Source organism: Gymnodraco acuticeps, unplaced genomic scaffold (assembly GCF_902827175.1).
Source record: "Gymnodraco acuticeps unplaced genomic scaffold, fGymAcu1.1, whole genome shotgun sequence".
Taxonomy (NCBI): domain Eukaryota; kingdom Metazoa; phylum Chordata; class Actinopteri; order Perciformes; family Bathydraconidae; genus Gymnodraco; species Gymnodraco acuticeps.
In genome coordinates this window covers 3,019,588-3,036,955 of record NW_022990440.1, presented here as the reverse complement: position 1 = coordinate 3,036,955, position 17,368 = coordinate 3,019,588, and the positions used below count along the sequence as shown (strand labels likewise).

Here is a 17,368-nt window from a genome sequence, read left to right as displayed (position 1 = left end):
AGACTTGAGCTCCGCCGCCGCCATGATAGTCTTGTTAGTAAACAACACAAACACGCCCACAGCCCGTCTCCGCATGTGACACAGGAAGTATCAAAGTACATTTACTCAAGTACTGTACTTAAGTACAGTTCTCATCTCTGTTCGCTATATAAAAAAACGAACGCAGTAACGGAGTAACGCACCATGTAGTAACGGTAACTGCGTTACTGAATTTGAAAAGTAATGCGCTAGAGTACTAGTTACTGCCAAAATAACGACGTTACAGTAACGCGTTACTTGTAACGCGTTAGTCCCAACACTGCACACACATCAGTGTAAAACAAAGAAAAACAAATAGGATAGGAACTCAGGCTGTCAAACAGGGGAAGCTGTAATACATTAAAGACCATATAGCCTTACACTGGCTCCCTATAGAACACAGGATAGAATTTGAAAGTCTTCTTCTCACCTACAAAGCCCTTAATGGGCAGGCGCCATCTTACCTTAAATAACTCATTATACCCTACTGTCCTATTAGGGCATTGCGTTCCAAGAATGCAGGGTTGTTGGTTGTTCCTAGAGTCTCTAAAAGTACAATGGGAGCCAGAACCTTTTCTTATCAAGCTCCACATTTGTGGAATCAGCTCCCAGTTTGTGTTCGGGCGGCAGACATCCTATCCTTTTTTAAGAGTACGCTTAAGACCTTTCTTTTTGATAAAGCTTATAGTGATAAAATAAAATAATCTAATAAGAGTGCATTGACGTAGATACATTGTGCCTCTTCACCTATACATTTGAGTTCTTACTCTTTCACTTAAATCCTAAAAACTTAGATCTTATATTTAAAACTTTATCCAAACCTTTCCCCTCTCAGACCTCTCGAGGTTCTAATAGAGGGTAACAGGTTGCAGAGAAGGCCTAGCCCGGCCCGGGAGTGTGGAACATAGCCACAGACCTACTCCTTACCTCTAACCAATTCAGGTTCCAGTGGGGACCTCTCTCCCTGCGTGCCTCTCCACCTCTGTTTCCTACTTCTTACTTGCTACCCTTTTCCCTCAACCTATCCTAAGGGAGTGCATGTATGTAGACACGTTAGTTTAGCTGCTATAGGCTTGGACTGTTGGGGGGGCACCTTACTCCGTCTTTCTGGCTGTTTGTACCTGTGTACTCTCATGTTCCGATTAACCCAGCTTCCCCCAAATCTCTTTTTTGTGTCCATATATACGCCGGGATCCTGAGTCGAGGCTGATCCTGTTGCTGTGGTCGTGTGTCCTGGATCCTCTATCCTGAGCACTGGATCTGAGTCCTGGACTTCGAGTCGTGGCTGAACCTGTCTCTGCGGTCCTGCCAGACTCTCACCATACTACTTCCCTGATGGCTCCCACAAGATTGCTGACATCCTCGTGGATTCATCTTCTTATTATAGACACGTGCATTTCCAAACATTTGGACTACCTATGTTGTAAATGTATTATCTTTTCGATTTCCACACGGCATCTATTGCACGTCTGCCCGTCCTGGGAGAGGGATCCCTCCTCTGTTGCTCTCCCTGAGGTTTCTCCCATTTTTCCCTTTAAACTGTGGGTTTTCTCCGGAAGTTTTTCCTTGTACGATATGAGGGTCTAAGGACAGAGGGTGTCGTATTGTCATACTGATATTCTTTACAAACTGTGAAGACCACTGAGACAAATGTAACATTTGTGATATTGGGCTATATAAATAAACATTGATTGATATAGGCAACATGCACCAACAGCTAATCATCTAAAACTCAATATAACAGGAGGATTTGTCTAAATTAAATATATTCATTATTATGTTTGTCTCTTTCAAAGTTGCTCTTTACATTGACCCGGGACATGACCTCTTCAAGCATGCATCAAAAATACATCTGTTTTGCGATATATTTTAAAAACTTGTTACAAAAGGGAGTATTCTGCAAATGGATTGTAAGGTCATCAGGTTAGCTGATTTACAGCTTTTGAGGGTCATCTCAAAAGAAGTTGTGCAGTGTGCAGGATGACTGTGCTTTTATTGCACAAGAATGGTTACCCTCATCCTTCCTGTCTTTTAATGAAGGTGGATTAAACCTTAAACCTTTGAATATGCACCTTTGTATTGGTCATTTTGTTCTTCATTGAAACCATGTTCATATAAATTGTTAGAAAAAAAAAAATCACTTTATTCATAGCAACCTTCATTCATAGCAGTTTCATTACATTTCTTAAAAAGCTGGTAGTCCCCTTTTTAAAATTGGTTTCGATTGAGTGCATTTAGTGAGCTGAAGAGCTTTCCTCCGTCTATTTGAAGCTCCCCGCATAGTTATCTAAAAATTGATTCCCTAAGGGTAACATTTAAAAACAGTGTAAAGGTAAATCCTCAATAAATGCTGGGTTTTTTTAATCTGTGGTCTCATTTACAGTTTCTTTTTACTTTTTAGAGGGCTCTCAATGGGATTTTCTCTGGGCTGGATGAAGGTTAAATATAATGAATAACATCTCTAGAAAAGTGTTTGCACTGTTGGTCTCCTGGTGCTCATTGATCTGCATGGTGCCCATCATACAATTGGATATTAATGGATTATTGCCATACATGCCAAAGCAACATAAATAAGGGTTGAGTGAAGCAGGCAGGACCCAAATGCAGAACAAACAGAAAATACCTTTATTTCAAGGCTAAATAGTAACATACAGAACTCTTCCCTGTGAACACAGTCAAAGACAAACAAGGATCTCACAAAGACTAACAGAACACACAGAACCTACGGCCCGTCCACACTACAGCTTCGACAGCTTCAAAAACGGTTTCCAACACGCCCATTCACTTTGAATGGGGTGACGTCAAGTTGCCTCGCTTTTCGCCGAACTGAATTGTGGGTAGCATAGCGGTCCGTCTCCGGCGTCAGAAGTTTACAACGTTCAACTTTTGACGCGGAGACGCCGGAGTAGCCAGCGCCAGCCAATCAAATCCCGTTTCTGAAAATCTGACAGCTCAAACAATTATTATTGGAGACTGGAACACGGATATGTAACGTAAAGACACGTCCGTCTTCAAGTCCTTCAGTAGGATTTGTGATCTGCACGGCTTCAGCCAGCTAATCACCCAACCCACCCGGGTATGTGAAACAACACAAACTACCATTGATCTCATTCTGACCTCTGACAAGTCCAGGATCTCCAGTAAAGGGGTTATAGCATGCGGTTTAAGTGATCATTATATGATATTCTGTACCCGCAAAAAGCTAAAACAAAAGGGCCGGCTGTCACAAAACAGTCATATCTAGAGACCTCAAAAACTACTCTAGCGAGGCCTTTAACCTAGAACTGGAGAGCCTGGACTGGTCAGATGAGCTCAGTGGTACACAAGCTGAAGAAACATGGCTTGGTTTCAAAAACAAATTCTCTGCAATACTCAATGATTTGGCCCCCCTTAAGAACAACCAGGGTAAAAAAAATCGCGCTGAGCCGTGGATGCACTCCGGCATACTGACCGCCATGAAAACCAGAGACAAAAAATGCTCTGAGTTTCATAAAAGTCAGTCAATGCTTTCCAAAAGCACGAGCAGTGAACTCCAGGCCCACGTGACTGAACTAAAAATTGAAAGAAACAGACTAAGAAATGACGTAAGCTCCATGATCAAAACTGCCAAAAAGAATTTCATCAATGTCAAAACTGAGGATAACAAAAATAAACCCCGTGAACTTTGGAAATTACTCAATAACCAGCTTGGCTGCAGTAAAAAACTCAAAACGAGATTTTCGAACTTAAACATAAAGACAGATAACAGGCTCATCACAGACAAACTGGATGTGGCCAAGTACTTGAACATTTTTTTCACAAACATAGCCACAACTCTTGTAAATAAATTACCCTCCCACTCAGGGCTTTTTGGGGTAGATCACATCATGACCTACTACAAAAACCTAGGGGTACGCAAAGATGATTTCAGTCTAGCAAGGGTAACAACAGCAGAGGTACTCATTAAACTGAGCGCCCTCCAACCTAACATCTGTACATCTGACCGGGTGACGACATTTCCTATTGACGCAGCAACCACTGTAAGTTATATTCTTGTTTAATTAGACTTCTCTGTTTCATGTATTCTACTCTGTATAATTATTCTGTAGTTATTGTAGCTAAAACGGCTAAATCGCTTTTGAGAGATTTTAAATCTCAGATCTGCTCAGGCGAAACCTGCTTCACAGGTCTCAGCTCTCAATCCTGCATTATAATATAGGCAGGGCCAGTCTATTGATTGCGTGAAGTACAACCGCGTGACTCAGTCATCTTTCACCTAAAAAAGAGTGGGAATCTGACGTCTTGTCACCTGATGCGGTCACATGACCGGTGACCGAGTAAACAGGAAGCCATAAAAAGTTTGCCGTCAGTTCAAGAAAGTCTCTCTTGGCTGCTTGTCACTGGTCTTCTCCCTCTCACAAAGGTAGGAATAACAGTTTTAAGGTGGTTTTATGGTCTTTTAAATTAACTTATGCAAGTGGCTCATTTAGTTTGGTTTTATTAGGGCGAGTGCAAGACGAGAGTTTACCATTGACGGAGGAAAACTCTCCCGACAGGCACAAGACCGGGTCTGTTATGAGTAATTTGCTTTTAAATGGCGTTTTTAAACCGACGTTTTTAATTGTGTTTTAAGCAACTTATTTATGTGTTTTTACAGAGCTTAATGTACACAACCGGCCCAGCTACCCGGGATATTAAGTGACCATTTCCCCGGCAGGATTAAGCCGAGTTGGAAACCTACTCTGTGGAAGTATGCCTTGTTTTTAACTCTTTCATTTTATATTGAGTTGGTGAATGAGGCTGGCAACTAACATGTTATGTTGTTTCCTTTTCAAAAGGACCAGGCCAGCCACTGTCCTATAGTGTTTCTTGTGTATTTTCTTACCCATGTTCTTCATGTGCAGTGTATGGCAGTATAATCATTTTAATATTTGTGTCGTAGGTTGCGCTCCTCTGCGGCGTAGGCCTGGGCCCGGGTGGAATGCTGCCTGCCTTCAGTGTAGGGACTGCACGGTGTGACACTTTATTTTCTGTATGCTAAATATCTCACTGTTATTATTTTATAGAGATTGTGGTTTAAATATTGCATGCTTATGTTGTTTTGGTGTGTGGCTTTTCTTGTTTTTGTCCCTCACGATTAGCAGGCACTGCAACCCAGCGGACCGGGCCTGCCCAACTGAGGAGGCTAACTTATATATGTATTGAATTGTATTTGCCATTTTTATACTGGACATGAATCGACATTTTAAACTGTTTCCAACACTTGTTAAATAAAGCTGTGTTATGTTTTTGGAATTCATGCCTCTGTCATAATTGGACCGATTAAGGGAAGCTTTAAAAAAATCGATCCACGACTTACATTTAGGGTCCACGGGTTCCTCCTGCCCCTTAGCAGGAGGTGGCGTTGTCAGTGACTAGCTTTACATATGGCAACCTCAGTCACGGTTACCACAAAAGCATTTAAATACCGCATTTAAAATCTGATGAACTCAGTGTACATCTGACCGGGTGACGACATTTCCTATTGACGCAGCAACCACTGTAAGTTATATTCTTGTTTAATTAGACTTCTCTGTTTCATTTATTCTACTCTGTATAATTGTTCTGTAGTTATTGTAGCTAAAACGGCTAAATCGCTTTTGAGAGATTTTAAATCTCAGATCTGCTCAGGCGAAACCTGCTTCACAGGTCTCAGCTCTCAATCCTGCATTATAATATAGGCAGGGCCAGTCTATTGATTGCGTGAAGTACAACCGCGTGACTCAGTCATCTTTCACCTAATAAAGCATTTAAATACCGCATTTAAAATCTGATGAACTCAGTGTACATCTGACCGGGTGACGACATTTCCTATTGACGCAGCAACCACTGTAAGTTATATTCTTGTTTAATTAGACTTCTCTGTTTCATTTATTCTACTCTGTATAATTGTTCTGTAGTTATTGTAGCTAAAACGGCTAAATCGCTTTTGAGAGATTTTAAATCTCAGATCTGCTCAGGCGAAACCTGCTTCACAGGTCTCAGCTCTCAATCCTGCATTATAATATAGGCAGGGCCAGTCTATTGATTACGTGAAGTACAACCGCGTGACTCAGTCATCTTTCACCTAATAAAGCATTTAAATACCGCATTTAAAATCTGATGAACTCAGTGTACATCTGACTGGGTGACGACATTTCCTATTGACGCAGCAACCACTGTAAGTTATATTCTTGTTTAATTAGACTTCTCTGTTTCATTTATTCTACTCTGTATAATTGTTCTGTAGTTATTGTAGCTAAAACGGCTAAATCGCTTTTGAGAGATTTTAAATCTCAGATCTGCTCAGGCGAAACCTGCTTCACAGGTCTCAGCTCTCAATCCTGCATTATAATATAGGCAGGGCCAGTCTATTGATTGCGTGAAGTACAACCGCGTGACTCAGTCATCTTTCACCTAAAAAAGCATTTAAATACCGCATTTAAAATCTGATGAACTCTGACCGGGTGACGACATTTCCTATTGACGCAGCAACCACTGTAAGTTATATTCTTGTTTAATTAGACTTCTCTGTTTCATTTATTCTACTCTATATAATTGTTCTGTAGTTATTGTAGCTAAAACGGTGCTTTTGAGAGATTTTAAATCTCAGATCTGCTCAAGTGAACCTGTTACACAGGTCTCAGTGGGCACTCAAGCCTGCATTACAATATAGGCAGGGCCACTCTGCTGTCGCCCATCAGCTGTAGAGAGTTAACTAATTAGAGGGGCGTGGCCCCACAGCTGTGAGAACTCAGCAATCAGACGTCCATTTTAGGTAGCTCTCTCCTGGAGCGTCAGCTTCAGCGTCAGACAGCCGAAGACATTGGAGTCCTGCGGGAGTAAGACTAACAAAGACATTGGAGTCCTACGGGAATCACGAGGGAGGCAAAGAGGAGGCAAATCCTACTCTGATTGAGCTGGTGTCTTATTTCTCTTTTCTTTAGTTTTCTAACCCCTCATGCTATAATCATGTGTATTTTCTCCATTCCTGTTCATGTGTCTTCTCGCAATTATCACTGGCCCCGTGTATCTCGTAATCGATATAACCGGCCTGCTCTCGTCTATCCCACATGCTCCACTGAGATCCAACATCTAGTTTCAGGTGGCCTGTGGAATTGCCAGTCAGCTGTTCCTAAGGCTGACTTAATCTCTGGCTACGCCTCCCTGCAATCGCTGGATTTCCTTGCTCTCACTGAGACCTGGATTACTCCATCCAACACATCCACCCCAGCAGCTCTCTCCACTGCATATTCCTTCTCCCATACACCCAGACCAACTGGCAGAGGAGGTGGCACTGGTCTCCTGCTCTCTCCCAAATGGAGCTTTTCCCTCTTCAAGCTACCTAACTTCACTTCTTCCACCTTTGAATTCCATGCCGTCACAGTAACCCATCCTATACAGTTAACCATTGTTGTTCTCTACCGTCCACCAGGCGCCTTGGGGGACTTCTTGGAGGAATTAGATAATCTCCTCTCACACATCCCTGAAACTGGCCCTCCCGCTGTACTTCTCGGAGACTTCAACCTCCAGACGGGGAAGATAGACAAACTAACATCCCTGTTAACCGCCTTTGCTTTCTCACTGTCTCCGTCCCCACCGACTCATAAAGCTGGCAATGTCCTTGATCTCATATTCTCAAGGAACTGCGCTACTTCTAACCTCTCTGTAAACCCGCTCCACACATCCGATCACTTCTTCTTTTCATTCTCTCTACCCCTTTCCAAACATAACAAACTAATCTCTTCTCATCCTGCACTTGTCCGCCGTAACTTTCGTTCCCTCTCCCCCTCTACCTTTGCCTCGTCGGTGCTCTCAGCCCTCCCTTCCTCTGACTCATTCCAACTCCTGCCTGCAAACTCTGCTGCAGAATCTCTCCTCTCTACTCTCTCATCCACTCTGGACTCTCTGTCCTCTCACATCTCGGCAGGCTCGTCAGTCCCCTCCTGCTCCCTGGCTAAATGATGCACTGCGTGCTAATAGAACCGTCCTTAGGGCAGCAGAGCGGAAACGGTGGAAATCCAAACACCGTGACGACCTCCTAACCTATCAGGCTCTCCTCTCCTCTTTCTCTGCTTCGATCTCTCAGGCAAAAAGCACTTTCTTTCAAGATAAGATCCAATCTTCCTATTCCAAAAAACTATTTTCCATCTTCTCCACCCTCTTGGACCCTCCAAAAGCCCCTCCCCCCTCCTCACTTCTGTCAAGCGACTTTGTTACCCACTTTGAAAAAAAGGTTGATGATATTCGCTCTGCTTTTTCTGACTCACCTTTACTCACCGCTGGGTCACCAGACCCTCCTTCCACCAACACACTAACCTCCTTTTCCCCTCTCTCTCCAAGTGAGGTTCTTACCCTCATTACCTCTGCCCGCCCTACCACCTGTCCTCTGGACCCTATCCCTTCAAACCTCCTTCAGACTATCGCTCCTGATATTCTACCGTTTCTCACCCATTTCATCAACACTTCTCTAACTTCTGGTCACTTTCCAAACAGTCTCAAGGAGAAAAGAGTAAACCCTCTCCTAAAGAAACCTACTCCCAACCCGTCTGATGTTATAAACTACAGGCCTGTCTCTCTCCTCCCGTTCCTGTCTAAATCACTTGAACGCGCTGTCTTTAAACAACTCTCCTGTTATCTCCATGAGAACAACCTTCTGGATCCGCACCAGTCTGGTTTCAAGGCAGGTCACTCCACAGAAACTGCTCTCATTGCTGTCACGGAGGAACTGCACACTGCCAAAACTGCATCCCTCTCCTCTGTCATCATCCTGTTGGACCTGTCTGCTGCATTCGACACGGTGAATCATCAGATCCTCCTTCGCACTCTCCAAAAACTTGGAGTTTCAGGCTCTGCACTTTCCCTCCTCACCTCATATCTGAAAGACCGTACCTACAGGGTGACTTGGAGAGGTTCTGAGTCCGACCCTTGTCAATTAACTACAGGGGTCCCTCAGGGCTCTGTTCTTGGTCCCCTCCTCTTCTCCCTGTACACAAACTCGCTCGGATCAGTCATTAGCCCGCATGGTTTTTCATACCACTGCTACGCTGACGACACCCAATTAATTCTGTCCTTTCCCCGCTCAGAGACCCAGGTCGTCGCACGCATCTCTGCTTGTCTAGCTGACATCTCTCAGTGGATGTCTGCTCATCACATCAAGCTCAACCTTGACAAGACTGAGCTGCTCTTCCTTCCGGGAAAAGATTGTCCCACTCTTGACCTAACAATCAACATTGGCACCTCAGTTGTTTCCCCGACTCAGACTGCAAGGAATCTGGGTGTGATCCTAGATAAACTGTCCTTCACTGCAAACATTGCTGCTACAACCCGCTGCTGCAGATACACGCTTTACAACATCAGGAAGATACGTCCCCAGCTGACACAGAAAGCGACGCAGGTTCTGGTCCAGGCTCTCGTCATCTCACGCCTAGACTACTGCAACTCCCTCCTGGCTGGTCTACCTGCATGTGCCATCCGACCTCTGCAGCTCATCCAGAATACAGCGGCTCGTCTGGTCTTCAACCTATCTACATTTTCCCACACCACTCCGCTCCTCCGCTCCCTTCACTGGCTTCCGGTAACTGCTAGAATCCACTTCAAGACACTGGTACTTGCTTACAATGCTGCGAATGGATCTGGCCCTTCGTACATCCAGGACATGGTTAAACCGTACACCCCAGCACTACGCTCTGCATCAGCCAAACGACTCGCTGCGCCCTCGCTGCGAGAGGGACCCAAGTTCCCATCGGCAAAAACACGTGGGTTTGCTATCCTGGCTCCAAGATGGTGGAATGAGCTCCCCATTGACATCAGGACAGCAGATAGCTTGCACATCTTCCGGCGCAGACTGAAAACTCATCTCTTTCGACTCCACTTCGAGCGGTAGAACTATTAACAAAGCACTTATATACTAATAAAGGACTGGCTTATCTAAAGCCAGTTGAGTAGCACTTGAAATGTTTTGGCTCTATGAAACCTGATGTACTTATATGATTATGTTTTCTTCAAGGTTGTGTCTTCCTAGTCGAACGTACTTATTGTAAGTCGCTTTGGATAAAAGCGTCAGCTAAATGCAATGTAATGTAATGAAATATTTATTAACGAAATATTTCAGAAATTCATTTGAAACTTTATCAAATTAGGGTCAAAGCAGCAACACACTCATTTAAACCAGACAGGTCAGAAAATTAACATTTCAGCAATCAGCATTGAAACATGTGCTATTGTAAATATTTTGCCGACTTACAAATTAGTGAGATACATGTGCCTTTCGGGGCGTGCAGATTTTTTTTATCCTTGGTGGCACTGAGGAGAGGGCCACTCGCAAGTCCTGTTCAACAGAGAGCCGTGAGTCCCGTGACCTCCTGTTGTTCTTCATGTAAATCAGAGTAGAGAACGCCAACTCCAGAGATGGGGTCGTTACTAATTTTTTTTATATATTACATATTACTTAAAAAAAAGTAATATATTACACTACTTCGTTACTATCTACATAAAGTAACTCGTTACTTTACTCGCCGAGCACGTACGAACTTGCGCATGCCTGAGTGGCAATAACTTTCCTTACCAGCAGGCGGCGGTAGTGTGTATTTGTCATTCAAAACAGGCAACAACCGGAAAACAGAGAAGAAGAATAGACGACGTGATATAAACAAACAACAAATAGCGTGTGCGGTAGCTTCACCTTAGCATGTGTTCTTTGCAGGTGTTTGTTGAGGTTTGACCATAGGGTTAGACGTGGTGTTTACAGTAGTGGATAACAGCTTCTGGCCTGGACACAGTTTGCACCTCACCGTCACATTCCTGTCTATTCTTCGGACGAACTCAAAAAATAATGGGCATACCTCCACCCCTCGAAAGTTATCGCTGACTCAGCCATGTTTATGCAGCACTGCACGTGGAGATGTGGACGCGCAAGTCGCGCAGATTACGTACAATATAAACCTACAAAGTACTGATATAGTCAATTAAATAATAATTATTTTTGTGTAGTTGTATATTGCAATAATAACGTATGGTTGTCACAAAATCCCACGGCACACCAGTGTGCCGCGGCACACCGTTTGGGAACCACTGCTGTACTGTACCCAATATACAAGCTGTTAATAAACTTTTCAATCAATCAATCAAGCACTAGCCAATCAAACCGCGTCTAAGCTGGGAGAGATATCCCGCCGTTCATTTCTATATTTAAAAAAAAGATGGAGGAGAAACTAATTATCGCCGTAGCAAATCACCCGGTTTTGTATGACCAGACCCTCTTCACCTACCCGGATACAAACCGGAATAACCAGTCATGGAAGGAGGTGGCAGAGACAGTGGGTGAAACTGGTAGGTTTTCGCCTGTTTGGGGAGTTTATATATATATATATTGCTCGCATAAAATCTCCGGGGTTTTTTGCTTTGTATGTCGGGGGCGGGAGATTCATGTGATTGGTTGTTGGTCGCGTGCTCTAATAAAATCCCCAAGCTTCAGACACGCCCAGCTCCAAGCTTTTTTTGAAGCTGTAGTGTGGACGGGCCTACTAATCAAACAAACAAGACACAGGTGAGGAGGGAACACAGACAGGAAACAAAAAGATAGATCTAGACAAGACAAAACACAATACAGACAGATCGTGACAGGTTGTTTAATCCCAGAGTTGCAGTTCAACCTTCTGCCCTGTACGAAACGTTTTGACAATGATCAAAACTTCACCCCCAACTGGACTATAATGTGACTTTATTGCAAGTTCAAAAAGGTTAACAGTCAACAGTCTGCATGTTGGTGTGACACGCCTTGCCTTCCCCTTCCCTCCCTCTGAAGGATCTAATGGGACTGAGTATGTGAAGAGGGTCGGGTGTTGCATGCTGAGTGATGACGATAGCCGACCTAACTAAACCCACCCACAGTTCATTTGAATGCCCGCGCACGGCTCTCTCCGTGCGCGTCACCGTGTCTCCCGTTGCTCCGCGTTTATAAGGCGCCCCGGTGCGCAGAAAGGCACAAGCATGCCTCGTCTCTAGAGAGGCAGAGCGCATCGAAGTGACTTGGAGACATTGTTGGATGACAGACCTGTGCGGCTGCTGCTGAGGAAGAGACGCACAGGAGTTTTATCCAAGTTCACTGCAGCGGGTCGTTGTGAGAGTGACTCTGTTCTCAGGGGTGAGTAGTTGGATTTATTTACCCGTGCTCCCTTTATTTGTTCTTTCTGTGGTTGCGCATTCCCCTGGTTGGTTAGGCTGTAGAAAGCTATAATGGAGAGACGGAGGGTCCACTAATGTGCGGACCTGCGGCTAAGAAAGGATGCATTTATTTTGAAAAATGTCTTCGTCTCAACAAATATAGAAGTTTTAAGCCTTTTTAGTTTAGTGGTTTTTCGTATTTTTGTCAAACAAGTGTCGACTGAACTTGTTGCTCTTAAATTAACGCTCGATGGGAACATCTCGTGCATTTTCGCCGATTGCATTGAGGGTATGAAATCAGATGCATTTTAATGACTTTTTTATCCATGTTTATCCGAAAATGTGTTTCACATTTTTTTATTTTGTTTTAAAGGATATTTATATCATGTTATCTTAGCATGTTGGGATTGTAGCAGTACGCAGTTCTGTAGCTGCTTGTAGGCTAGGTTTGGAGTTATTGTGATATCAGAAATACCAGGGGAAGGATTTGTTGTTTTTGCAGTCAGGGAAATATATTACCAAATGGTAGCACCATCAGGTTTATCAGATGACATGTTAACTGATGCATGGATTTAAAACCTGAATTGCTGTATCGTAATTTATGATGTTAATGAACAAAAACTAAGCCAACCTGACTGTGGGATCCCAAACAATTAAACTCATATTTATTTAGGAAAGGTCGCCGTGTAAACAATATAAAGTATACAAATTAAGCTCAGGCCCCCACTACAGAAAAACGCCATATCAAAAGCAAAAACCTTACAACGGGGGAAATCCCTTAGTATTTAGAGAAACAAACCTGGAATGCACTTTTAATAACTGGAAACTACCAGAGTTTATGTAGAATAGACGGAGAATCATCATCAGATCATATAACCCTGTGGGAAATGGTCTCACCTGTAACATCTATTTTTAATACATATTAATAGAGAATTACCTCCCCAAGCCAGACGCAGCAGCATTCTGAAAAAAAGAGAGTTAATATTCAGAGCACATTTCCATCAATATATTCACCTCCATTATTGGCAATTTCTGATCTTCGTAGGGGGCAGCTACAAAGAGTGAAGATTAAAGGCCCGCCTGCTGAAGTTATTCCTGTGCCCCAGGACAGTTCTTATGAACCTGCGCCACTTTTTCCACTTTAAAGCCACGAACTGTTAACCAAAGCCCTGACCTGACCAGGTCAATGTTTGATTGAATCAATGGGTGAGGAGTTCATTTGGTTGAATTACTTTTTTTATTTTACTTGAGGCAAGAATATGAACCTTTTCGTGTGTGGAAGTTGGATTTTTATCACAGAGACTCATAGCCATTACATCTGCTGTTGGAATAAGAACAAAAAACAACCTTTGAGAACTGAAGCAGAGGTGTAGAGAAAACAAAAAGTGGCAACGTTCACAGGCAGCTGTGAAGTCGGAGCGCTGACCGTGGTGCTGAATTGTTCCCTCTATATGGTGCGTGCCTGCCCTCATTTACTGACTGCGTAGCACACATACATTTTTTCTTTTTTTGACGTACTATACATTCTACGCGACGCCACCCACGCGGCCAGATGCTACGACTTCAAAGGAGGTAGAAAGCTTTATTAGCGTCTGGCAGTGCGTGTATGAGGGAAGAGGCTTCTTTTTGTTTCTTGAGTTAATTTTGAGAGCAGGAACAATGAGGCCCGAGGGGACATAATGGGGCTCGAGGAGCGGAGGGACCGGCTTTAGTTGCATGCCTTCTTGTTTGGCTCAAAAGTTAAGATTATGCAAAGACACGAGCGAACATAATGTGCATGTGGCAGTGCATTAATACCAGAAGAGGCTGAAGTGTTGGCATTTCTTAGGAGTGCACATGTTGTGTTTATTAGAGGAAATTAGCCCTGTTTATTCTCAATATTTGAGGAGATACTTTCTTTATAAACACCATAAGTAAAGTTAGTATAGTTTCAAAGGTCTCTCAACTTTGTGGGGAATAAAAACGATTATCTTGGAGATGGAGTAGGAAAGTATATCAAACTTTGATTATTCAGTCATTTTAAAAGTCCTACACCCACACCAGCAAAATACTGTAGTATATCTGAAAGAAAAATCTGTCATTATGCTGTCTGCACCTATACGATGATAACATTTGATGGGTTAACCGTTAAATACACTGTCTGGTGGTTTAATCTATAATAATCCATCATATAGTATTTATCACTGATCATGTGTTTCCCATTTCAAATGTAATATGCCGTAACTATAGCTGTTAAATAAACATAGCAGAGTTAAAGGTGCAATATTTCCGTTCATTCAAATTCAGTGACATAGAGGTGATCAGGAGCATAACATATAAATACCACACAATTGTACCAAGTAATTGAGTGTATATATATATATATATATATATATATATATATATATATATATATATATACACTTTTCATCATTGGAAAAAAGAGACTGCAGTTGCACACTTCTCTAGTTTGATCAATATTTATCTTTGGAGTCTTACAGTTTGGTACATGTTTGGCCACTGTAATGACAGTATTGATGATCACAGAAGTACCAGCAGGTAGGATGATAGACTTTGATGTGCATGACCACATGTGTATTAGTAGCTCAATAGCACTTAATGATCCCTATCATATTACACTCTCCTTGAGTGATTCATATACCCGCTTTGACTTATCAACACACTGTAAACAAATCATGCAGCAAAGCTAATTTATATTTCCTCTCCTCCTTCTGTTGCTTTTCAGACAAATCCCTGGGGACACATATATACCCAGACTCAAACACACACGGGCGATCACACACACACACGGGCACCATGCAGGAGTCAGAGCCCACAGTGTGCCAGCTGCAGCCCAACATCATCTCGGTGCGTCTTTTCAAGAGGAAGGTCGGTGGGCTGGGCTTCCTGGTGAAGCAGAGGGTGTCCAAGCCGCCTGTCATTGTGTCGGACCTGATCCGTGGGGGAGCGGCAGAGGAGTGCGGCCTGGTGCAGGTGGGCGACATCGTTTTGGCGGTCAACAACAAGCCCCTGGTGGAGCTGTCCTACGAGCGGGCCCTGGAGACGCTGAAGAACGTGATGGTCGAGAGCCACGCCGTGCTGATCCTCCGCGGGCCTGAGGGCTTCACCACCCACCTGGAGACCACCCTATCCGGAGATGGCCGCCAACGCACAGTGAGGGTCACACGTCCCGCCTTCCCACCCTCCAAGTCCTACGAGCACTGCTCCCCTCTGAGCCCCTTCAGCCCTGGGCAGCAGCAGCAGGTCAACAAGGACCCCCAGCTGAGGGCCATTGAGAACCTGTCCACTCCCTCCATCACCCAGTCCATCCCCCAGGACCCCCTGCTGAGCCGCGGGGCGCTCCTGTGCAACGGGATGGAGGAGAACAATGAGCTCCTGAAGGAGATCGAACCAGTGCTGCGCCTCATCAAAAACAGCAAAAGGGAGATCAATGGAGAAGGCCAGAGGAACGTGGGGAGAAGAGATGCCCAGATTCAAGTGGCCAGGTAATATGTGATGTGATACTTAATGATCCCTCAGTTAAAGGAATACCTCACCTATGAAATGACATGCTAATATAAACTGCTGCCCTGTTTAACCTTATATTCTTGCAAGCACTATGTCTTGCAGGCTTCTTCGGTGAACAAAAAACTGAGAAAAGTATTAAATAAAATAAATGGGGATCGTTTGTAAACTTTAGACAAATGTATGCAGTCTCAGTTATCCAGTCATACGCAACTTCCTTAACTTATTAATTAATTACTGTATGAAACACTACTTGCCCATGCTAGTCCAAAATCCATTGGGCTGTCTTAGAAAGGTCTCCCATTTATTTCAGTTCATCAAGACTTTTCTCAAATGTTTGACTCTTCCTTCATCTTGGCGGCATGTGAGACAAACAAAGTTTCGTGAAACACCTAGTAAGTAATTGATATACACATGGTCATTTTCTGTGTTTATTATTCCTTAAGAGTGTCTTTGTGCTTGGTCCCTTTCACATTGCAGGTTGGTGTCAGAGGCTAGGGAGGATAAGAATCACAATTTAGATCAAGAACTCATCAACAAGGTGGTTATTAAGTGTACACCTGGCCCTCTGAAAGGAAGTCCCACTCACTTTGACACCCTGCCGTCCCTAAACTACTTGACCCAGCTGCATTGTATTAGCAGCTACAGACAGGCTCTAATATGACTCAGAGTACAGTGCCAAGTAATTACTGTACACGCTGAGCTCCAACAAACATCAATTAAGAATACATGGCGCACAACATTCATCATGTCTACTTAGTTTGCTATTCTTCCATTACTGGGGCTCTTTTTATAAGTTCATATGAACTTCTTCAAACCAAAAATGTAGCTTGCCCATGGCAGTTTCAAAATACACCAAAAGCAGCGAATAAGACCGATGAAGTTTATATTATTATTGTTGCTGATGGTTGTTGTAGAGGAGCTGTAGATTTTGCACTAAAATCTGTATCATGGTCAGTAGCGTCTGGAGCACGAACGCAACCCTGTGATCCGCCATTGTTGTTGTTGTTGTTGTTGTTGTTGTTGTTGTTGGCGAAACGCATCAGCAATGACGTGGGGGTGAGCAGCAGAGGTGGGGAAAGGCGGGGCTATGGCGTCATCGTTTTCAGGAAATTATCATATAGGACGTACACCGCAAGCGTTTGGGAGCCGTCATCAAAAGGCATCGGATTCGGGCTCCGAATCCGCGTTTCCGTTTCGGCCTCGTGTGGACAAACCGTCTATACGATAGAGAACGTTAGCGGATTCAACTGATATCGTCTCCGTGTGGACGGGGCCTTAGTTTGATGCTACAGTTAATAAGATAGACAGTATTTGTTTCATTAGTGTCGGTTTCAATGTCACAAAGTAGACCCCAGTTGGCGTACACAAAGCTCGACTCACACTCGTCATTAGACTGTTCATTATCATCTTCCAAGAGAGCGAATCGTTTCTAAACAGTCCTTCTTGGTTTGTGAGGTCATTTGCAGCAATGTTTCATCAGGCAATTCGTGGAGGAGTGTGAAAATCTGTATATGCCGCACGTCTCCTTTTCAAATATTTTGAAGGAAGACTGACAAATGTTAGACTTAAATTGCTTTTAGCTTGTCTTAAGTGTTCATTCTGTACCAGCGTTTTACACGGCTTCACAGTCTGAGCCCATATTCTACCCCCGACTCTAAGTGGTCTGCACAGTGTACTGTTG

General features: G+C 43.6%; 1 protein-coding gene and 1 long non-coding RNA gene across 4 annotated transcripts in view; both read left to right on the top strand.

The window, feature by feature from the left end:
• The first annotated feature begins 4,314 nt into the window (after positions 1 to 4,314).
• Positions 4,315 to 5,177, top strand: LOC117552113. Of its 2 annotated transcripts, XR_004569904.1 has the most exons (4): positions 4,315 to 4,420; positions 4,502 to 4,565; positions 4,655 to 4,747; positions 4,940 to 5,177. It is a non-coding gene; the product is annotated as an uncharacterized LOC117552113 (long non-coding RNA). The 2 variants fall into 2 exon arrangements; XR_004569903.1 differs by lacking the exon at positions 4,940 to 5,177 and having other exon boundaries at positions 4,655 to 4,879.
• A 6,701-nt stretch (positions 5,178 to 11,878) lies between these two features.
• The window catches only part of nos1 (nitric oxide synthase 1 (neuronal)), a 45,903-nt gene continuing 40,413 nt past the window's right edge, over positions 11,879 to 17,368 (top strand). For both annotated transcript variants that reach the window (XM_034225218.1, XM_034225217.1), the window contains exons 1-2: positions 11,879 to 12,160; positions 14,906 to 15,665. In XM_034225218.1, coding sequence (XP_034081109.1) covers positions 14,977 to 15,665 — 689 coding nt within the window. In that variant the 5' untranslated portion in view covers positions 11,879 to 12,160; positions 14,906 to 14,976. The remainder of the gene's footprint in view (positions 12,161 to 14,905; positions 15,666 to 17,368) is intronic.